Consider the following 23,459-nt stretch of genomic DNA (forward strand, 5'->3'; position numbering starts at 1 on the left):
GGTGTTGTCAGCGAGGGGGTGGGGGGAGCGGGGCGGGCGGCCAGAACCAGGGCAGCCCTGGAGGCTGTCCCAGGGGCCGGCCCTCCAGGGGGCCCGGGTAACTCCAGAGGGGCTGGGTAACTCCAGGGGGGCCGGTTAACTCCGGGGGGCCGGATAACTACAGGAGGGCCTGGGTAACTCCAGGGGGACCGGGTAGCTCCAGGGGGGGGCCAGGTACCTCCAGGGGGGCTGGGTAATTCCAGGGGGGCCAGGTAACTACAGGAGCGCCTGGGTAACTCCATGGGGGCCGGGTAGCTCCAGGGGGGCCAGGTACCTCCAGGAGGGCCGGGTAACTCCAGGAGGGCCTGGGTAATTCCAGGAGGGTCAGATAGCTCAGGAGGGCCCAGAGCACACGCTCCTTCTGACCCTCACTCCCCATTCATGCTTTCCACACAGGCAGTGTTAATATGCTAACTTTTAAGGTTAATGTATTCATTAGCTCAACTAATATTTATTGAGTGCTTATCTAATATACAAGATAAGGCCAGGAGTGCTGAAAGCAGAAAGTTAAAGCTGACAGCAAATAGACAAATTTGCACAAAATAATTCCAAGAGCCTACAAAAATATGAAACAATAAGCAAATGGGACCTAGCTAAATGTAAACACTTTTGTATAGTTGTTTCCTTTTTTAAGGAAACCATAAACAAGATGAAAAGACAACCTATGGAATTAGAGAAAGTATATGCAAATGACACTACTGACAAATGATTAAGGTCCAAAATATATAAATAGCTCATACAGCTTAATGTCAAAAAACCAAACAACCCAATCAGAAAATGGGCCAAAGACCTAGACATTTCTCCAAAGACATACAGAGAGCCAGCAGGCACATGAAAAGATGTTCAGCATTGCTAACTATTAGAGGAAAGCAGATCGAAACTAAACTATGCAAGACACAAGTTTTTTTTAGTTAAAAAACTGAAAACAGAACTACTGTATGATCCAGTAGTCCGAGTCCTGAGTGTACATCCAGAGAAAGCCATCATTCAATAAGATGCACGCATGCCAGTGTTCACTGCAGCACTGTTTACAGTAGCAAGAACATGCAAAGAACCTCAAGTGCGTCAACAGATGAATAGAGAAGGTGTGTATACACACACACACGATGAAATACTACTTGGCCGTAAAAAAGAATGAAATAATGCCATTTGCAGAAACATGGATGGACCTAGAGATGGTCACACTAAGTAAAGTGAGTCAGACAGAAAATAATATCGTACAGTACTGCTGACATGTGGAATCTAAAAGAAAAGATACAAATGAACTTACTTACAAACCAGAAATAGACAGACATAGAAAACAAACTGATGGTTACCAAAGGGTATAGTGGGGGAGGGGAGAGGGGTTAACACATGCGCACCACTGTATATAAAGTAGATAAACAGCAAGGACCTCTTGTCAGCACAGAGAACTATATTCAATATCTTGCAATAGCCTGTAACGGAAGAAAATCTGACAAAGAATGTGTGGGGGGGGGGGACCACTTTGCTGTGAACCTGAAACACGTTGTCAACCGAGTATGCTTCAGTTTAAAAACTGGTTTATAATATGACTATGTTTAGTGTTGAGGCGAAAACCTTATTCACACTGGTGGGGGCCACGCTGCTCCCTGGACCTTGACTACAGTGTGAGGGCGAGAGCAAGGAACCTGCCTGCAAAGGAAGCCAGCGAGGGGGACGGCCTCCACTTGGCGCCAAACACTCGCAAGCAGAGCTGGCTCTTGTGAGTGTGCAAGCTGAATCCATACCACACTCTGTGGTCTAGAAACCACAGTCCACGCACATGTATTAATGCAGTCCAGGGTTAGTGGTTTGTAACACCCGCCGAGGCAATGATGAGCCAGTCGAAAGCAAACCCAGTCTTCTTCAATCTAGGTCTCAAGATTCTCCAGTATAGCATTCCAGGGAACTTGTGCTCAGAGGAGAAAAGGCACAGAGAACACAGGAATAAAGCATCACGTGCATTTCCCAAGATAAACAGTAGACAGCAGAATTAGACTTGCAGAGTTCACAGAATGTCAGCTAACAAAGGTTAGTGAACACAGTAGTGAGAGACAGGATCGTAAACAGCAGCAGGATAAGAAGTGATGAGCACCTGAACCCCTGGGAAAAGTTCACATAGAATGTCCAGAAATGAAGATCCCAAAAATTGATATGAAAAACTCAGTGAATGGGTCAAATAGCTGATTAGACATAGCCGAAGGGAAAATTGGTAAACTGAAGGTATTACATTTGAAAGATACCCAGAGACATAAAGGGATGAAAGGGGTGAGAGAGGGTTAGAGACACAGAAGGTGGAGGGGTTGCTGGACACACCCCGTGGAAATTCCTAAGGCCAGAAGCCACTGAAAGGTCACAGGAAGGAGGCGGCGTCTGGATGCCGCTCAGCCCTTGAGGGGCCACATCTGAGGGCAGCGCCCAGAGGCACAGGCCCAGACTCAGACGGTGGCTGTGAGGGAGGGGAGCGTGCCCGCGAGGCCAGGAGGGCGTCGCCCCTGGGACAGGCCACTGACGCAGACGGGCTCTGGGGCTCAGCCTTGCCCCCCGAGGCGGCTGCGTGCCTTGCTGTGTCGTGGCCCTAACTCCCAAATCTCCTCCAGTAACCACCTTGGTGTTTGGTTGTTTGTTTGATAAAGTTGCTGTAGAATCAAAGAGCCCTGGTCTGGTCTTAACCCGACAGCCCGCAGGGTCTGGCGCCCCATCCAGGGGAGGTATCAGAGGGAGCTCGGCCGCCTGGGCGGGTCAGCCCACCCAGTGTGCTCTGTCCTTCCACAGCCTGAGGTGCAGCTGGAGCGTGAGGAGTGGAGTGAAGACACTCACCCCTTCCCTCCTTTCCCTGGCTTCAGGCTGGGCCTGCCTGTGCGGCAGCCCCCACACCCTGGGGCTGCCGGACGCTGCCCACCCACGCCCTGGCTCACGGCTCCTGCCTTCCCTCCTGCATGTCTGGTGCAGGACCCGTGCTCACATGTCCTCGGGGACTCGCAGGGTCAGATGCCTCAGGGAGAACCAGCCTCTGTCCACCCCAGGCCACCTCCAGCAGGTGATTTGGGAATGGTTACCGTTCTCCCAAAAGCAGCATCTTCCTGATGTTGCAAGTGGACTGGTTCACATTTAACTTCTTACAGCCATACTTTTTAATCATTTAAATGACAAGTCATCACTTCTTTACCTTTGATTTAAATGTTAAGGCTCTATGAACCTGGGTCATCAGGGTTGGGGCTGGATGGCTCCCTGCTCGGGGCCATGGTGCGCCTGCGAGGCATCCTGGGGTCCCCGGGCTGGGGCAGATGGGGCTGAAGTCTGCCCCTGGAGGAACCCATCACCTTATCCAGTAAAAGGAGCATGTTGACGCCATGGGCACACACACACAAAGTGAAACAGAGCTCTTGAGGGGCTTCCCTCATAGCTCAGTTGGTAAAGAATCTGCCTGCAATGCAGGAGACCTCGGTTTGATCCCTGGGAAGCTCCCCTGGAGAAGGAAAGGCAACCCACTCCAGTATTCTGGCCTGGAGAACTCCATGAACTGTGTAGTCCCTGGGGTTGCAAAGAGTCGGCCACGACTGAGCGACTTTGACTTTCACTTCAGTGCTGGGTTGGTCTAGTCCTCTGCAGGAGTATTGCACGAAGTGGCCGCTCTTCATTTCCATTGGTCCACATAAGTGATCGTGTTGAGGGTGACACTGTCTGCTGCTCCCCGGGGCAGGTCGGAAGGGGCTCCTGCTCCAACCCTCGCCTCCCCCAGGGACGGCTCTGTTAGGTGTCCCGTGCCTCCTGCCCGGACGCCCCCATCCCTCCAGGCCTCGGCCGCGTGACTGTTTGGCTCTGCAGCCCTGGCCCGGGCCCTGCCGAGTGCAAGGCGGGCACGTCCTGCCCCCTTGTTGGGTTGTGTCTGTCAAGCAAGGAAGGCAGGTTACAAAGTTGCGTTCATAGTAAGATGCCTTTTTGCTTAAACCTTGGGATGCTCTAAAAATTACCTGGAGTGTGAGGACCTAAAGGCCAGTGTGGCTATTATTTCTGAGCAGTGGGATCACAGTGGCGGTTTGTTCTTTTGTTTGTAGGTATTGTCCTTTTACGTAATTAGAAGTTACTTAAATAACCTCTTTCTGGACCGCAGGGAGGAGGAGCTAGCGCATCGATTGGGCTGTAATTACAGAATCTCGGTCTGCCGCTCTTGCCAAGATCTTTCCCGAATGAAAGGCTGTTCCCTAGCCGGTGGGCGCGAGCTTCCGGTTTGCAGTCAGAGGGAGCATGAGGGTCAGTGACTTGAGAGGGTCCTTCTGTTCCTTCCAAGAGATGCAAATTGCTCGGAAAATAGAGCTTTGTGTGATGGGAGTGACTAGACCCAGAAGGGCCTCTGCAGTCTTCCGAGGGAGAAGCTGTTTGGGGTTAGGGTGTGACGGGGGAGAGGAAGTCTGTGGTTTGAGGGGAAAGACGTCATTTTCTCAGATGTTTTTAATGAAAACCAAGTTGTTGACTAGAAAACACCAACTGACATTATGAGACTGTACAAATAGTATCTTCTTTGCTTGCATTTTTCTCTCTAATTTCTCAAGTTAAAGCTTAAAATATTTTTGACATAAATGCAGGTCTCAGGTCCACACGTTCCATACCACCTGGAGTGGGTGTACCCCCACAGTCCTGGGGGCTCTGAGAGGACCCCCCACAGTCCCAGGGGCTCTGAGAGGACCCCCCCCACAGTCCTAGGGGGCTCTGAGGGGACCCACCTCCCCATAGGGGGCTCTGAGGGGACCCTCCCCCCACAGTCCCAGGGGCTCTGAGAGGACCCCCCCACAGTCCTGGGAGGCTCTGAGGGGACCCTCCCTTCACAGTCCTGGGGGCTCTGAGGGGGACCCCCCACAGTCCTAGGGGTTTTGAGAGGATCCCCCCACAGTTGCAGGGGCTCTGAGGGGGACCTTCCCCCCATAGTCCCAGGGGCTCTCAGGGGGACCCTCTTCCCACAGTCCTGGGGCCCTGATGGGGACCCCTCCCCCCATAGTCCTGGGGCTGTCTGGTCCAGGGCGGGCCTGCAGCTCAGAGCATCCCCCCAGCACCTGTCTCCATCCTCCCTGAGCCCCTTAGTCTCAGGATGGGGGGCTTCTCTCTGAGCTCCCAGATGCCCTGCTGACCACAGTGTCCAGGCCCTGGCCAGGCCGGGACCCTGCAGGAGAGACCATGGGTGGACCCCGTGCACCCCTCTGAGGAGTCAGTCCCTCCCTGTGGGCCTGCGGGCTGGGCAGTCTAGGGGTCGGGTTAATGGGACCCCCCTGGGTTCCCCCAGGGCTTCCCAGGCTGCCGCCCCCTCACCCCCAGGGGTCTCACCGACACCCTCCTTCCCTCAGGGCCTTTCTGAAGCTTCTGGGATCTGGTGGCTTCAGTTGCTTTAGGAAATGTGGCCTAAAAGGACAGTCTAGGTGTGACTTGTTGGTGAGAACACATGATTTCCCTGGGGAGTGTGGGGTGTGAGCCGGGTAATGAACCCCACGTGAGCAGGGGCTTCCAGGCAGGAAGACAGTCCGGGAGGGGGAGAGGAGCTGCCCTGGCCACGGGCCCTGCCCACAGTCTCATGCAGATGTGAGCAGCGGCCGGAGGGATGCTGCTGACTGTCCACGTCCTTGTGTGGATGGAGCGGCTTTCTCTCCGGAAGCCGGCCCGTCCTGCGCTCTGGCCGTGACCCCCAACTGGGGGAACCTGAGCTTCTGGAGAGGATCTGGGAGCCTCAAACAGAAGCTGTCGTAATGCACACTCGCAGGCACCAAGGGCCATGCTGCCTGGCGATTTTAAAGGAGTTTAAAACCGTTTAGAGGAAGTGCAAGAGGGACTCCAAAGAAGCTAGAAGGGGTTTCTGCTGCTTCTGGGAGCTGAGCGAGATCATGCCCGGGGCTGGCCGGGCCTCCCAGCCCTGGGGCAGCCTGCGGGTGGGGTGAGACCACCGCCCTGTAGCACTGGCCCTGTGGATGTCGTCACCTCCATTCTTGACTCTTCTCCTGTAGATGCTTGGATACAGTGTTTGGCTTAATGAATTTCACTCCAGATTTTAGGGAATGGTTTAACCAATGCGTGATTATCAGCCAGACGCTGAGCTGTTTAATCTGGCTGGTGCCCTTTTTGGAGACCTGGCCCTACCTGCCTGGCTTCCGGCTCTCGCTGCTCTGCAGGGTGGTCCTGAGCCCACTTCTGGACCCCTGGGCTCTGTGTGGGCTGCCCTGGGGTGCATCTGGGGCTCATAAGAGGCTCCCCTCTATTCCATGGCTCCCGCCCTCCCCTCCCCCAGACCTGGGAAACGGATGCCCGTGTTTGGACATAGAACAGCACAAAAGGGGAAAACCGGGTTCTTTTTCGAGGCTGGCCCTGGTAGGGGCGGGGCGGTGCCATCCTGGCGCAGTGTTGGGGGGTGGGGGGTGGGAAATGACTCTGCTGGCAGAGGGAGGTGGTTGCGCATCTGGGCTCAGGGAAAGGGGAATCTGCTTTTGAACTTCTCCCTATAATTAGCAAGGAAGGCAGTCTGGCTGACCTCAGGGCTGCCGGTATTAAACCCTCGTCATACAGTGGTAGTTCAGGCCAACTGTCCCTGGGCTGCACATTCCCTCTATCTGGAGAAGCCTGCAACAGTGCCTCTATGACCCGCGTGCAGAGATGCCCGGGCAAAGGTGCCAAGCAGGGGGCTCGGGCTGCGTGGCCTCTGGGGCCCAGAGAGGAGAGACAGTCTGACAGGCACGTGAGGAGGTCTCACCCTGCTCCCCACCGTCCACAGCTTCCTGTATTTTGGAAAAATGCTCCCAACTCTGTCCCCACGAAGAGACACTGTGGGCTTCCCCTTGACCAAGAGGGAGTGGCCTGGGTCCATGATGGCCCAACCCTGTGCTCACCCCTGAGGACTGATCCCCCTAGGATGACACCCCAGGACTGACGACACCCCGGCCCCGGTACCCCCAGGACTGGGGCATGGCTCACAGAGTCTAACCCTGTCCCTCTGTCTCTGTCTAGCCCTTTCTATGGAGAGGACTTCTACTGCGAGATTCCGCGGAGTTTCCGTCACCTGTCCTTTTACATTTTTGATCGAGATGTTTTCCGGAGGGATTCCATCATAGGTAGGTCCCTACCAACCAACCAGGTGTATTCTTCATTTTCTCTGCCTCTTCTGAATGGGGACTTGTTCTGGAGGAACTGGGACATCTACTGGACACCCCATCTAAGCCAGTGAACTGCACCAGCATCTCGCCTGCCCTTGCTGGCTGTCCCAGGCTGGCCATCAGCGGGTGCAGGGCAATGCCCCATGAGCTCACGGAAACACATCGGAGCCGTCCATCAGGGCTAGAGTGGGGTCCCTGGCCCTGCCCCCAAATGACTCCCAAGGGCTCCTCCAACCACCCCAGCCCCTGCCTATCCCTAACACCCAGCACCCACCTATGGGGGGGCTGTTCTCAAGGTGTTGGGGTGCTCACAGAGGGGTTGAGGTACTCTCAGACTTGTTGGGATGCTCTCATGGGTGTTGGGGTACTCTCAGAGGTGTTAAGGTGCTCTCAGGGGTGTTGGGGTCCTGCAAAGGATGTTGGAGTGCTCTCAGAGGTGTTGGGGTGCTTTCAGGGGTGTTGAGGTGCTCTCCAGCGCGTTGAGGTGCTCTCCGGGGTGTTGGGATGTTCTCAGATATGTTCAGCGGCTCTCAAAGGTCTTGAGGTGCTCTCAGGGGTGTGGGGTGCTCTCAGGGGTGTTGGGGTGCTCTCCGGCACGTTGAGGTGCTCTCCGGGGTGTTGGGGTGCTCTCAGATATGTTCAGCGGCTCTCAGAGGTGTTGAGGTGCTCTCAGGGGTGTGGGGTGCTCTCAGGGGTGTTGGGTGCTCTCTCAGGGCACGTTGAGGTGCTCTCCGGGGTGTTGGGGTGCTCTCAGATATGTTCAGCGGCTCTCAGAGGTGTTGAGGTGCTCTCAGGGGTGTGGGGTGCTCTCAGGGGTGTTGGGGTGCTCTCAGAGGTGTTGGGATGCTCTCTGGCACGTTGAGGTGCTCTCCGGGGTGTTGGGGTGCTCTCAGATATGTTCAGCGGCTCTCAGAGGTGTTGAGGTGCTCTCAGGGGTGTGGGGTGCTCTCAGGGGTGTTGGGTGCTCTCGGAGATGTTGGGGTGCTCTCAGGGGGTATTGGGGTGCTCTCAGGGTGTTGAGGTGCTCTCAGAGTTGTTGGGATGCTCTCAGGAGTGTTGGCATGCTCTCAGGGGTGTTGGGGTGCTCTCAGGGGTGTTGGGGTGATCTCAGAGGTGTTAAGGTGCTCTCAGGGGTGTTGGGTGCTTTCAGGGGTGTTGAGGTGCTTTCAGGGGTGTTGGGGTGCTCTCAGGGTGTTGAGGTGCTCTCAGAGTTGTTGGGGTGCTCTCAGGAGTGTTGGCATGCTCTCAGGGGTGTTGGGGTGCTCTCAGGGGTGTTGAGGTGCTCTCAGGGGTGGTGGGTGCTTTCAGGGGTGTTGAGGTGCTTTCAGGGGTGTTGGGGTGCTCTCAGGGTGTTGAGGTACTCTCAGGGGTGTTGGGTGCTCTCAGAGATGTTAGGGTGCTCTCCAGGGGTTGCGGTACTCTCAGGGGTGTTGAGGTGCTCTCAGGGGTGTTTGGGTGCTCTCAGGGGTGTTGGGGTGCTCTCAGGGGTGTTGGGGTGTTCTCAGGGGTGTTGGGGTGTTCTCAGGGGTGTTGAGGTGCTCTCAGAGGTGTTGGGTGCTCTCAGAGATGTTAGGGTGCTCTCCAGGGGTTGGGGTACTCTCAGGGGTGTTGAGGTGCTCTCAGGGGTGTTTGGGTGCTCTCAGAGGTGTTGGGGTGCTCTCAGGGGTGTTGGGGTGTTCTCAGAGGTGTTGGGTGCTCTCAGGGATGTTGAGGACTCTCAGAGGTGTTCAGGGGCTCTCGGAGGTGTCAGGGTCCCAGATGCACCAGCATCCTGGAGAGAGCGAGGCCCACCTTAAATGGGGAGCAGCCCAGAGCTGCCCATTTGGTGGGTGCGCCTTTGTCCCAGGAAAGCCCCATCAGTTCCCTTGGCCCCAGAATTAGACCCGAGCCCCCACAACACGGGCTCAGCTGTAGCCTCAGGATCCAGCTGATCGTTGGTGGCCTGGCTGCTCCTAGCGGGCGCAATCTCAGTGCTTGCTCTGGGGCAGAGCAGTTGACTCTGACAGCCCCTGACCCTCCAGTCTCCTGCCCGCCCCTGGGGCGCCCAGCTAGCTCCACTCACCACCCACATATGACCGGTCAAGGGTGTTTGTGTCCAGACTAGTGGCCCTCAGAAAAAGTCTGAAGGCAGTGCTGGCGCTGCGGTCCTTTAAGGAAGCATCTAGCAGAGTTCCCAGCACATGGATCAGAGCTTCTCACACTTGTCAAGATGCAGATGCTGGTTACTGGGTCTGGCCAACAAGTCGCATTCTTGGAAACTGCTGAGTTTTAAGTAGAGGTCACCAGGGTTTGTTTGACAAGTGCATGGCCTGGATCACACAGGAACTCAGGCAATTCATAACTTGACTTGTTTAAGGTGGAGCTGTGGTTGGGCTGCCAGCAGGACCTTTAACTCTTGATCCGGAAGGTTTTCCATGTGGGGTAGACAGGGGGCACTTTCATGCCGCTCACCCTGTGTGCATGGCTACCTTTGCCCTAAGGATGGTGCTCGAACAAACCCTTAGCAGCTGTCAAGCCCTGGTAGTTCCTCCTCGAAGCCAGACATGGGCTCCGGCCTCTACTAAGAGGTGCCTTCGCCTGGTGCCTCCTGGCCTGGAGCCCCCTCAGGCCCTTCCCTGGTGCCCGCGTGGCTACCACTGTTGGCCAAGACCCTAGTCAGCAAGGGGCTGCCCCTCGGTGCATGCTACATCCACCGTCACTGTGGGAGCGGCTCTTTTGTGTCCACCGGACCGCACTTCCCATGGCCTTGGGCTCCCTGTGCGGTGCTGGGGTGTCTCTGTCCAGCTGCTGCTGGACACACCAGGGTTTGTTCAAGGAGGAAAGGGAACAGAGCGATGGGTTTGGAATGTGACGTGTTACCTGATGGAGCAAAATGCGAGGCTGGATGATGAAGCACAAGCTGGAATCAAGTTTACTGGGAGAAGCATCAATAACCTCAGGTATGCAGATAACACCACCCTTATTCCAGAAAGCAAAGAGGAACCAGAGTGCCTCTTAATGAAAGTGAAAGAGGAGAGTGAAAAAGCTGGCTTAAAATTCAGCAGATTCAAAAAACGAAGATCATGGCATTGCGTTCCATCACTTCATGGCAAATAGACGGGCAGACTTTGACAGTGTCAGACTTTATTTCTGGCTCCAAAGTCACTGCAGATGGTGATGCAGCCATGAAATTAAAAGACACTTGCTCCTTGGAAGGAAAGCTGTAACCAATCTAGACAGCATATTAAAAAGCAGAGACATTACTTTGCCAACAAAGTTCCATCTAGTCAAAGCTACGGATTTTCCTGTAGTCATGTATGGGTGTGAGAGTTGGACCATAAAGAAGGTTGAGCACCAGAGAATTGATGCTTTTGAACTGTGGTGTTGGAGAAGACTCTTGAGCATCCCTTGGACTGCAAGGAGATCCAACCCGTCCATCCTAAAGGAAATCAGTCCAGAATATTCATTGGAAGGACTGATGCTGAAGCGGAAACTCCAATACTTTAGTCACCTGATGTGAAGAACTGACTCATTGGGAAAGACCCTGATGCTGGGAAAGATTGAAGGCAGGAGGAGAAGGGGACGACAGAGGACGAGACGGTTGGATGGCATCACCAACTCGATGGACATGAACTTGAGCAAGCTCCGGGAGATGGTGAAGGACAGGGAAGCCTGGCGTGCTGTAGTCCATGTGGTCGCAAAGAGCTGGACATGACTGAGCGAGTTGAACAACAAAAATGTTTATTAATCATTCTGTTTAAGGCACCTGCTATTCTTAAAGATAACTAGCAAAATCATGGTTTAGCAATTCCTGGTGGCTTTAAAATTGGGATGTGTCAGGGTGCAACCAGATTTAGAGTTTTCAAAATCGTTCTCACAGCCATAAAAATAAGAGGCTGTCTGATCTCCAGGGGTAATTTAAAGTTATGACTAGCAATTATGTTGTTACCAGGATGAGAAACCACATTCTAGGGTATAAATTTGTGTCACAGAAACAAGCACTGTGTCACCGGCTTCTCACGTCTGCCTGTGATCTGATGGCACGGCCCCCGGTTCTGCCCTGTGCAGCCCCCGTGTGGGCCCCCCGGCGGGCTGGGTCCCGGGTGCCCCAGGGCGGGTGCGGAGATGCTCGTGTGAGTAGTGGAGGTCATGCCGGGTCAGGGCCACCGGCTCTGGGAGGGTGGCTGGTGGGGCCCCTCCCACCATCTCCCACTTTTGTCGTGGGGAGGGCGTCCTGCAGCTTCTCTGTGAAAGGCGGGGGTTTGCTGTGAGACCCTGGTCCCCTGGTCCGTAGGCCAGTTTCCTGAGCTGTAGTCTGTGCACTCTGCCTGTCGCAGGGCAGTCTGCTTTTGCCCACTCATCACCAGATGGGGGTGGGGTTGTGTCCAGGTTTTTGTGACTGTGAACAAAGCCGCCCTAAATTTTCTTGTCTAGGTCTTTGTGTTGACAAATGGTTTTATTTCTCTTAGAAAATACCTAGGAGTGAGCTTGCTGGGGCATTCTGTAGGCTTTAGAAGACAGCAGAATTTGCCATCCCGAATAGGCCACTTTGGCATAAGGAATTGTTTGAGCTGAAGGCAGTTGAGAAGAAGCAGACACATGGAAATCTCTCTGCCCTGCAACCCGGGACAACTCTAGACCCCGATCAGCCTGGAGGCGACCCCCGAGGAGCCCACGTAGCAAGCCCTCTGAACCTCTGCTGCTGCTGCTGCTAAGTTGCTTTAGTTGTGTCCGACTCTGTGCAACCCCATAGACGGCAGCTCGCCAGGCTCCGCCATCCCTGGGATTCTCCAGGCAAGAACACCGGAGTGGGCTGCCATTTCCTTCTCCAATGCATGAAAGTGAAAGGTGAAAGTGAAGTCGCTCAGTCGTGTCCGACTCTTAGCGACCCCATGAACTGAAGCCTACCAGGCTCCTCCGTCCATGGGATTTTCCAGGCGAGAGTACTGGAGTGGGCGCCGTTGTCGTCTCCGTCCCCCTGAAGCTCGGACTCCCTGAAGCTCCTCCTCTGTGTCATCACTCCTCTGAAAATCCCTGACCGTTGGCTTTAGGTGGAGATGCTCCGAGTTGCTGCCGCCTCCTGGAGTTACTCATCGCCAGGCTTCCCCTCATGTATCTGAGATACATGTCAATAAACCTGTCTGTTTTTCCCTCGTTAATTTTTCTTTCGTTACAGAGGCCAGAGAACCTGAACGAGAAGGAGAAAGATTTCCATCCCGTCAGTATTTGCCCGTTAGAGACTGACACTGCTTTCCTCATGCGCCGTTTTGAATTCTCTCCAACACTCGTGTCTTTTTTTTCAGTTCATTTTTCCCATCCTAATATGTGTGTCGTATCTTACTGTAGTTTTCCTGCTTTTTCATAATGGAGAGTTATTTGGCATCTTTCCATGTGCTTTTTACCGTCTTATCTCTCCTTTGGTAAATTGTTCAGATCTTTGCCCTTTTAGTTGGGCTTTCTTGTTGAGACTTTCAGTTTTTAAACTGTGTTCTGGATACAAGCCCTTTATCAGATGTGCACTTGCAGATATTTCCTTCTAACTTCTGACTTGTCTTCTTATTTTCTTACTAGTGTCTTCTGAAGAGCAAAAGTTTTTAATTTTTATAAACTCCAGTTTATAAAAACTTTTTCATAGTTTGTATTTTTGGTGTCATATCTAAGAATTCTTTTCCTATTCCAGGGTTGCGAAGATCTTCTGTTTTTTTCTTCTAGAAAGTTTTTGGTTTTAGTTCTTATATTTAGATCTATTTCAAGTATATTTTGCATGTAGCAAGATTTGTTTTTCTCCTTATAGATGTCCAGTTGAATTTCCTTAGCATCTTTTGAGAATCGATTGACTTTACACGCCTGGGTCTAGCTGTGGCTTCTCTGTGTTCTGTTCCCCTGGTGTGCACTCCTTTCCTCACACCAACATCACACTGTCTCAAATCCTGCATCATCACAATAAGTCTTAAATCGGTCCTGTGAGCTCATCAGCTCTGTCCTTTTCCAAACTTGTTTTGCTATTTTAGGTCCTTTGAATTGTCATTTACATTTGTGATCCACTTCTCAATTTCTAAAATAATTGAGATTACATTGATCTGTAGATTAATTTGGGGAGAATTAACACTTTAAGAAAATTGAGTCTCAGACCCTCCAGCATGGCATGTCTCTCTACGTCCTTGGGTCTTTAATTTCTTTCATCAAGGTTTTGTGATGTGTTTTCAGCATACACATCTTGCATGCACACACGCTTATGTGTGGGCAGTGTGTGTGTATATGCGTGTGTGTGTGTGTGTGTGTGTGTTTATATACATACGCCCCTGTGTTCATGTTTTTGGTGCTGTAGACAAAGATTTCTCTGTAGTTCACCAAAAGCTCAGCCATAAAACCACCATTTTATGGGTGTGTTAGTGTCTTTGCAATTTCGGTTCCCACTGTCATTGCTTCTGTTCACAAATAGACTTGATTTTTACGTACTGACTTTGTATTCTGTGGTTTTGCTAAACACAGCTACTCTACTAGCTTTTCCTGTAGATTCTGTAAGCAAAGCCTTCTTTCTTCCCTTCAAGTCTGCAGGCCCTTGTTCCTCTCTCTGCCTCCGTGCACCTGCTGGACGCCAGGGGAACAGGAGTGCCGAGAGTGTCTGCCCCGCCTGTCTTGGGGAAGCATCCAGCTGTCCCTCCTTAGTTGCTGTCCTGAAGGTGTCACCCTTGGCTGCCTACCTTCCTGCGCCCTCTGTACCGTCCCTGTCCCCCCGTCACATCCCCCTTCTTGAACTGCCTGACATGCTTCTCTCTTCTGAATAGACCCCAGCAGGTATAGTGCCATCAGGAAATAACACTCGGGGGTTTTAGTGGTGGAAAGGCCGTTGCGCCTTTCCTCCTAAGTGGGTCCTGAGTCTGTTCTCCTGAGTGGATGAGGCCCAGGGGATACAGTGACCTGATGTCACCCAGATCAATCAGCGAATCTATGGATTATGACACGTTGGGCACATTTAAATGGTTTGCAGGTCAGTGCTCCCCAGGACAGCCCACTGCCTCTGACATGTAAAGAGTGCACGTCCATATGTTCTTGACGTGGTCAGCTTCTAGAAGGACAGGCTGGCAGCTGGTGACAGAGGTGACCCCAAGGTGGAACCTGTGTAGCAGGGGAGAGACAAGCTTATTCTTGGCTGTATTTTATATCCTTTTGGATGTTTCAGATTTTATTCTGTGTTTCTGTATTACCCACTTAAATCTGAATTAAGCACTTCCAAAAATAAAGAGTAGTACTGATGTGTAAGTCATAGAAGTCATTTGAGTATTAAATATGTGACTGCTCCCTACTCCAGTAAAAAAAAAACCAGGAAAACACTGTGGTTACTTAAAATCTCAAACTTCAAATGTAGCCCTCCTACCCAGCTGAACTAATTATGGAGTCTGAACATTTCTTTATCCCTTTTCAATGAAATGTGTTGCCCAATTCAGTTCCAAGAAATGTTTGTTTCTTGTGGCTTTATGCACGCAAGACTCAAAGTCATATTCCCATCGGGGAGAAGGGTAGAGTTTTGTAGGAGCCCAGCAGAGAAGCAGCAGTCTTCTGGGGGCTCTGCCTGCTGACAGGTGTCAGAGGTGGGGGAGCCCACGTCAGGCCCTGGCGAGATGCCCCCCAAAACAAGGCGAGGTGGTAGGGGAGGAGCCTGGGGCAGGTCGCTGATGCTGACTGAGGAAGGCCCTCCTGGCTGTGACTTGCGTCCTCTGCTGTCCTGCGGCCTGCACTCTGCGGCAGCCTCTGCTGCTGTGTGCCTTGTGCCCTCTGCCTCCTCGCTGGCATGGGCTCCTCATCCGACTCTGAGTGCCGTGGCCTCAGTGCCCTGTGAGGCCTGTGGTGGGCAGGATTCGGCTCTGCATGGCCAGAGCTGAGCCAGCGAGGTCGACGTGAGCAGGGATTGGTGCTGACCCTTGGAGCCAGGTGTGCTGCATCCACTGTGCACGTGGACAGAGGCCTGGCCTCGAGCCGCCACGTGTGACGGTGGGAGGTGAGCGGAGGCCTGTGGTGGACGTGCTGACGTGCTGCGGGGACAGCGGGCAGGGGAACAGGCAGGGGATGGCGCCGCAGCCCCCGGCTCTCGGGATGGCATGTCCCTGTTTCATTTCTAACTTCCTGGCTGTGCCCGGCAGGTGCATCTGTCGATGTCTGGAGTCCAGAGTGTGAAAACTGCAGGGCAGAGACCTTGTCTCACCTACCTGGGTACTCTGACTGCCCTTGCAAAACTAGACAGAAGACAGACTAACAAGAAGAAACAAGCATTTTCAATTCCTCTTAAAGCGCATGTGGCAGGGAGACACCTCAGCGATGAGGAGGAGCTGGTGACGTGGGCCAGCAGCATAGCTTAGGGAAGGGACGGTGGGTTTTGGAGAAGGGTCAAGACAAAGGAGGGGCTGCGGAGAGTGCGGGACTCTCTGACGCCTCCTCGCTGCTCTGGCTCCACCACCTGTATTGTGGGTGCATGTCCTGAGCCCCCAAGCCCAGCAGCAGGGCGTCCTTCTCCTCAAACCTCCCCCTTCCTGGCGGATGGGACCGGGCCCCAGCGAGGCCACCAGCAGCTCCCAGGGGAGCCAGAGAGGAGGGCGCATCATTGGGGAGCCTGGTGGGATGGCGTCTGGGAGAAGCATGAGGCAGAAAGATGGGAAGGCAAGGCGCCTGACGAGGCAGGAGGCCCGGAGCCTCGCAGGACAGGCTGCCTGTTCAGTGACCGGGCCGCATCAGCGACCTGCCGCCTGCCCCCCCAGACAGCTGCTGGATGAAGCAAGGGGACAGAAGCTTTGGGGACCCGCGAGGCAGGCCTCCCCGTGAGGCTGCCAGTGCTCCTGTCTCGTGGGAGCTGGAACGTATCTTTGCGGAAGCCCGAGATGGAGCCCTCCTCCTTGGAGAGGAGGACTGTGTGTCCTGGGTGAGGGCAGGGCTGGCCCTCCAGCTCTGGGCTCAATAGTGTCGTCTTTGGTGACGAGACTGTGGTCCTGAGTTAGGCTGTGTGTCCTGAGCTCCAAAAGGAAGCAACTGAATTTTAAAAATGTTTAATTTTATGTTGTCCTTTATTGTTCCTATTTCCATATGTGATTTACCGTGTATTTGGGACATGTGTGTACATGTGGATCATGTGCACACACACGTGTACAGGGTGCTCATGTGGCCAGGCTCCCCCTCCCCTCCTCTGGTGGACAGTGTGGTCCCCGTGCTCAAGGCCACGGAGTGTGGGGAGGTGGGCAGCCTGGTGCCCTCTGTCACTACAAGCTGTGGGCACGCATCTGCTAACTGCCCATGCGCTTTCCTGGAAAGAAAAGGGTGAATTAACGATGCGTGATGGTTGTAGATATATATTAAACACTACGATTCTGTACCAGGTAATATACATCACACGCGTGTATTTATGTGTATGTTTTCGCTGACGTTCTGACTCCTCAGTACCAAGCCTGTGTCAGGAACGTAAAGCTGTTGAGAGTGGGCATCCTCAAACTTTGGGACCCTAGGAGTTCCCTGCAGACTTTGTGGAAATGCAGATTCCAGGAGGAACTCCTCTGTAGATCCCTCCACCCTGGAGGCTGCTTTCTCATCTGGAACAAGCCCGGGAACTTGCATTAGGAAGCCCGGCAGCTGTTTGGATGCAGAGGGCCTGTGATCACACGTCGAGAGACACTGACTCATAGACCCAGGCAGGTGATAACCGGCTCATTCCGCAGGCCTGACAGGAACACGTGTGCACGCATGCTACATAAGCTAAACACACACGTTCACACAGTGTGAACCGACTGTGCGTGCTCCCATGAGCTAGGTGTGCACACGCGTGAGTTCTAAGCGGCAGCTCATACAAGCACACACACACACTAGATGTGCACACATGTGAGTTCCCAGCCATGGCTCATGCAAGCGCACACACTTCCAGGGTATCTGCGGCAAAGTCCTCAGCAGACACCACCCACCACGTGCCACAGCATGGATGCTGGGGCAGGAGGGGCTGTGACATGGCTGCCTTGGGTTCCTGTCCCCTCACCGCATCCCACACCCCGCCCCGGGCCCGGGCAGCACCCCTGGCAGAGCCGCCCCCCCGGATCTGTAAGATTTCCACCAGCTGCCCCTGAGCCACAGTCTGGGTGACATGGGAGGAGGAGCCCGCCCAGGCCCAGGCTGTGTTCGGGTGGACGTGGCACTTCCAAGACAAAAGTGGCCTCTGTGCCCTTACCACATTGTCCGTCTCCCGTCTGAGATGACTGACACTGATGGTGGAGAGCCTGCCGGCCGGGCAGGTCAGGCGGGCAGATCGGCCCCTCGTGACTGGTCTCCCCTGCACTGGTCTTCCAGGAAAGGTGGCCATCCAGAAGGAAGACCTGCAGAAGTACCACAACAGGGACACGTGGTTCCAGCTGCAGCACGTGGATGCTGACTCCGAAGTGCAGGTGAGGCTCATGGAGCCCACGGGTCCAGGTACCTCGGGGTGCAGGAGACCTGACCGTGGCTGGAGAAGCAGATGCAGGATTCTGGCCTTCAGCGGAAACAGGGGTTAGCAGACTGTGCCCTGGGTGTGTCCTCCTGGGTGGTTCCTTTTGTTTGTTCCATCGGTTGCCGTCAGACTTAGTTGTGCAGCTTAAAAATGTAAAATGCAAAAGAACGTAACAGATAATTGAATACAGAAAGAGAATAAGGTGAGAAAACCTAAGGCTGTGGGCCTCTATCTACTGGAGGCGCCCACGATGTCCTGGCTCCCTGCCCCAAGGAGGACCGAAGGGGTGATGAAGGGCCTGTGGCCTGAGCGTCCACAGGGCCCACCTGGTGCCCCAGCCATGTGTTAACTGGGAGTGCCACCTTGACCAGGCCCGGGGCTTCCCCCCAGCAGGGCCGCTGCCTGGGTCCAGGGTCCAGGAGATGCTCGTCGGGGGGCCTGCTTGCATCTTCTCTTCCCTGGTGACCCTGCCTGTGCTCCTGGTCAGCCTGTCCCCGAGCCCAGGCCATGCCTGGTTCCAGGACCAGAGCCTCTGCCAGCAGCGTGGCAGCCCGGGGCCTGCACTGAGCTCAGCAGAGCGTGGCCCTGGTGCTTTGGGCCTCGGCTTCCTCCCCATCACGTGGGATTTTATAAGCAGCAGGATCACAGACCGAATCCTCTGGGGGGCCCTTGAGCCCTTCCCGGGGGTCAAACAGCAGGGGCACAGACTGAATCCTCTGGGGAGCCCACGAGGCCTTCCCGGGCTCCTGGCCCAGTGTCCACATGCCTCCTCGTGGGCCCAGGGCTTCCACTGAGCTCGGAGCTGTATGCCGGGGCTCAGGATTTCTGCTGTGGACGCCTCGTGACCACTGGGGCCATGCCCAGCCTGTGACAGGGAGATGGCACATGGGCGCGTTGAGACGCCCAGGATGTGGTGAGGGTGCTCACGCTTGGTCGATTCTGACCGAGGCCCCATGTGCTGCAGGAGGCGGAGGGGCCTGTGATCACTCAGAACGGGGGGCGCGGTCCTGACTGTGACGCCGATGCTGGAGGACGACAGCGGCCGCCTCTGCTCGGGTGGCCGGGAGGCCCCTCCGCGGGAGGCAGTCAGACATGCGTGCTACGCGTGCTTTACTCCTGTTCCCGCTGCCTCCGTCCACACTTTCCCGTCACTGCTGTTCTGAAGAGACGCCACCTGCAGCCGCGGCAAACCCACTGCTCAGTCCCCTGATGTAGACGCTGCTCTGGTGGCGAGTGTAGGTTTCCCTTGCTCTTGCCTTTTTGAAAAAGCTGAGCTTTTAGTTCTGAAGTTGTTATCGAGTCGTAGGAAGTCACAGGAGAGGCTGCCCAGGGCGTGCTGCTTAGCCTGTTTACGCTCAGACGCGCCGGGTCTGGGTCCTGTCCCTCCCCGGACCCCGCCCGGTGACAGCCGCGCACCTGGGCAGGGCCCCCGACACCACGCAGGTCCCCCCAGTCCAGGTGCGCCTGCGTGCGCCCTCGTGGGCTGCCGTGAGCACACGTGGCCCCCTCGTGGCTCTCAGCCACACTGTCAGAACCACAGCTTCTTTCCTGGAGCCAGCAGCAATGCCTCACTTTCATTTCTGGTTTTAGTAACTTGTGTCCTCTTTCTCTTTTTTAGCATGGTTAGAAGTTTACCAATTTTACTGTTTGTTTTTTTTTAATAGCTTTGGTTTATGTATTTTCTCTATTGATTTCCTGTTTTTGGTTTCATTGATTTCTGCTTTGATTCAAGTTGTTTTCTTCTGGCACTTTAGATTTAATTTCTCTCTTTCTAGTTTCCTAAGGTGGAAGCTTAGATTACTGATTTTTAGACCTTCCATCTTTTCCAATATCTGGATTCACTGCTTTGAATTTCCCTCTGAATGCTGCTTTGGCTGCGTCTCATAAATCTTGATGCTTTATTTCACGTCAACTTATGAAAAGAAACAAATTCAAAGTTTTTTTCCCCTGAAACTTCTGCTTTGGCCCTCTTGTTATTTGGAAATGTGTTGTTTAATCTCCATATATTTTGTTATTTTTAGCTTTCTATCTCACTGAGTTCTAGTTCAGTTTCCAGTGTGGTCAGAGAGTGGCTGCGGTGCTTTCTAGACTTGCTGACATGTATTTAAAGCCAGGTTGGTCTGTCCCAGTGGATGTTTCATGTGACCGGGTCTGTGATGCTATTCAGTCATTATTCCCCTCAAATAAGACTGAGAAGTCTATGAAGTCAGCATTTTCAGTGCTCTGCCCCAAGTCTCTCTTCTCTCAGACCAGTGTAATGCAAGAACCCTTGGCAAAGTCTCCCTACATCTTGCCTGGGCTCACAGCTAATGAGCAAGGTTCAGCTGACCCTCCTGTGGGAGGGGGACCACCCCAGCCCTCAGCCTGGCAGGGGTTCTGGAGCCACCTCCCTGGAGAGGTCAGGGCATGGCTCCCGTTGGGGTCAGAGCAAGCCCAGGGGACACATGTGTGCAGCCAAGCAGCCAATGGCCCCTGTGTCCGTGGGAGGTTTAGGAAAGGAACTTGGAGACAATTACCCAGTGCTGCTCCGTTCTAAGGAAAGTCATTCTAGTTTAACATCACACTCACTCACAGAAGCACCCACACCATGCTCTTCCTGTTGGACTTTTGGGGGCTGGTCTTCCCCACTCTGTTTGCAGCCCTGATCATGCCCTGGCTGTGTCCACCTGTCCGTCCTGCCCACTTACTGTCCTCAGCCAGGGGCCCTTTGCACACACAGCCCCAGCCCAGTTGCGTTCCTCCAGCCCTGCCCCCTTCTCCCAGAGCATCCATGCGCACTGACTTCCTTCCTGAAGAGCAGGGCTGAGGCTCCTGGCCTCCGACCAGCCTCACGGCAGACACAGAGACACCAAGATGGCAGCAGAACTGCCCGAGGCCCACAGCGTGCAGTGAGCTTCGCCCAAGCAGCGGCCGGACATGCTGCAGACACTGTGCCCTCAGGGCCTTTTCCTTTTGTTTCTTCTGAAGCAGCACTTGCATTAACAGCCTGCTCATCGTAAAGCGGGAGGGCTGCAGACATAAAATCTGAGCTGGGATCTGAGCCTGCTCATCGAAAGCGGGAGGGCTGCAGACATAAACTCTGGGCTGAAGCAGCACTTGCATTAACAGCCTGCTCATCGTAAAGCGGGAGGGCTGCAGACATAAACTCTGGGATCTGAGCTGAAGCAGCACTTGCATTAACAGCCTGCTCATCGTAAAGCGGGAGGGCTGCAGACATAAACTCTGGGATCTGAGCTGAAGCAGCACTTGCATTAACAGCCTGCTCATCGTAAAGCGGGAGGGCTGCAGACATAAACTCTGGGATCTGAGCTGGGCAGGTAGATGGGCCATGGATGCAATGCAGGGTCAGGTCTCACCAGTGCTTGGTGGGAGCCCGTGAGCCCCCGCTGCTCTTGGCCCCTGTGACCCCCTGTCCTTGTGCCTTCCAGGGCAAGGTCCACCTGGAGCTGAGGCTGAGTGAGGTCATCACCGATTCAGGTGTCGTCTGCCACAAACTGGCCACGCGGTAAGACCCGGGACGGCCCCACCGCTGGTCTGCTTGGCCCTGAACCTGACCCTAGGCAGTGGGCAGGTCATGATTTGTAAACAGATGAATCAGGATACCCAGAAACGGGGCTTCCCCAGAGACAGTCTGAACGTCCTCGTGAGGCTCACGCTCACCCTGGAGGCGGCGTTTGGTTTTTGCAAATAGCCAGTCACTCGGGGTGACAGCAGAGGTTGGGGTCACACCCCTGGCTTTTGCTCAAAGAAATGGTGAGTAGGGGGCAGAGTTGGGGTTTGACCTCTGACCACAACCCCCAAATCTTAGCTGCTTCTACCCATAATGCTTGGTGGATGTGCATCTCTTTGTGTGCAGGAGTGTAAGAATCAGTGTGCACACCAGTGTGATTGTGTGCATGCAAGTGTGTAGGAGTGAGTGTGCACCTGAGTGTGCACCTGTCAGTGTGTGCTTGCAGGTGTCTGAGTGTGTGTACAAGTGTGAAGGAGTGTGTACTTATGGGTGTGTGCCTGCATGTCTGTAGGGGTGAGTGTGCATGTGTGTGTACGAGTGTGCAGGAATGAGTGTGCATCTGTGGGTGTGTGCCTACAAGTGTGTAGGAATGCATGTGCACTTGTTGAGTCTGTACCTGCAGGTCTGAGGGATGAGTGTACACGTGTGTGTGTGTAAGTGTGCAGGAGTGAGTTTGCACCTGTGGGTGTGTGCCTGCAGGTCTGTAGGGGTGAGTGTGCATATGTGTGTGTGTGTGCGAGTGTGTAGGAGTGAGTGTGCACCTGTCAGTGTGTGCTGGAAGGTCTGTAGGGGTGAGTATGTGTGCAAGTGTGCAGGAGTGAGTTTGCACCTGTGGGTGTGTGCCTGCAAGTGTGTAGGAGTGAGTGTGCACCTGTTGGGTCTGCCTGCAGGTATGTAGAGGTGAGTGTACACATGTGTACATGCAAGTGTGCAGGAGTGGGTTTGCACCTGTGGGTGCGTGCCTGCAGGTCTGCAGGGTGAGCGTGCACCTGTGTGTGTGGGGTCAGCGTAGGCACACACCCCGGTGTGAATGTGCCTCTCCCACTGAGACGGGCTCTGGGCAGACGGGTTCTGAACAGGCTTGAGCGCCAGGCTGTGCAGCTGGTGCAGCGACGTCCCTGGGAGGAGGGCTGATGAGCCCACGACGCATCTCCCATGGTGCATCCTGGGAGGCAGCATGTCGGGTTTCCTTTTCTCTGAGATGTTTGGGTGGCTGCAGTCAAGCCGTCCCCTTGCCGCTCGGAGCCTTCCGAGTGCTGGTTGGTGAGGAGGGGCGGTGCTGGCCGGCAGGTGGCTGTCTGGCAGGCGGCTGGCCCCACGTCCAGGTGCGCCTCCAAGACGCCAGGTGCAGGAGGAGCTGCTCCCCGACTAGGCTGCTGCCAGGACACCTTTGTCCCTGAGGTTCCAGAGAGAGTCCACCATCCTGCCTTCTTCCTGATTCACAACTGGATGTGATAAAAACCCTTTAGCCTTGAACTTGTGCCTTTGGCACAGTGTGGGGCAAGTGAGTCCCTCCTCCTGCTTCCAGCCCCAGGGCCGTGGCCTCCCGCCCTCCCACCCGGCGGGCCACCCTCTGTGCTCCTCCTGGGGAGCTCCACCCACTGTCCCACTGTGGCTGCTGGGCTCCCGAGCCCCCGGGCCTTTAGGGGTGTCAGCCCCTCACACAAGCCCCCTCCCCGGGCCTCTCAGGGTGTCAGCCCCTCACACAAGCCCCCTCCCCAGGCCTCTCGGGGTGTCTGCCCCTCCCTGGGCCCCTCACAGGAGCCCTTGGCTAGCTCACGGCTACATGCCCATCCCTGGAAATGTGCCTAAGATTCTTGTTTAGTGAGAAGTTAGTTCACAGAGGGAGGAGCATGACCCCAGACCAGGTCTGTAGCAGGGAGAGAAGGGCGACATTCCAGAAAGAAGGGTGGAAGGGAAAGACCTGAAGACATTCGCAGATGTTCCCGAAGCCCAGCCTGTTCAGTGGGCACAGAAACGGAAAGAGGGTCGCCCACTCGCAGAGTGGGAGCAGCGGAGCTCTGCCTGGAGAGAGGAGATCCCGTGAAGGGCCAGGACCGCCAGGCCCCTTGAGGGGCAGAAGCCACCCAGGTGCCCGTCTGCAGGCGTGAACGGGACCTCGGTCTCCCTGAGGCAGGAAGGCGGGACGCTCAGACCCTCGGCGTCTGAGTGGGGTTAGGGCTCTGCTTCCAGCCAGGATGGGACAGTGGGACACGTGCCTTCTCTCACCTCAAAGAACCAAGAGCTGACGCCGTCTGCACCAGCCATGCGGATGGGGGCGGCCCCCACGGGAGGAAGCAGACGAGGTCACCACAGGCCCACTTTTGTCCCAGACGTGCGT

The 23,459-nt window shown here is 54.7% G+C and overlaps 1 protein-coding gene across 3 annotated transcripts in view; it reads left to right on the top strand.

The window, feature by feature from the left end:
- The window catches only part of RASA3 (RAS p21 protein activator 3), an 81,479-nt gene that overhangs the window by 33,302 nt on the left and 24,718 nt on the right, over positions 1-23,459 (top strand). For 2 of the 3 annotated variants that reach the window (XM_070380680.1, XM_070380679.1), the window contains exons 3-5: positions 7,024-7,127; positions 17,469-17,563; positions 21,036-21,112. In XM_070380680.1, coding sequence (XP_070236781.1) covers positions 7,024-7,127; positions 17,469-17,563; positions 21,036-21,112 — 276 coding nt within the window. The remainder of the gene's footprint in view (positions 1-7,023; positions 7,128-17,468; positions 17,564-21,035; positions 21,113-23,459) is intronic. The other variant, XM_070380681.1, reaches the window with a different exon arrangement.

The sequence above is a fragment of the Bos mutus genome, chromosome 12 (genome assembly GCF_027580195.1).
Source record: "Bos mutus isolate GX-2022 chromosome 12, NWIPB_WYAK_1.1, whole genome shotgun sequence".
Classification (NCBI taxonomy): Eukaryota; Metazoa; Chordata; class Mammalia; order Artiodactyla; family Bovidae; genus Bos; species Bos mutus.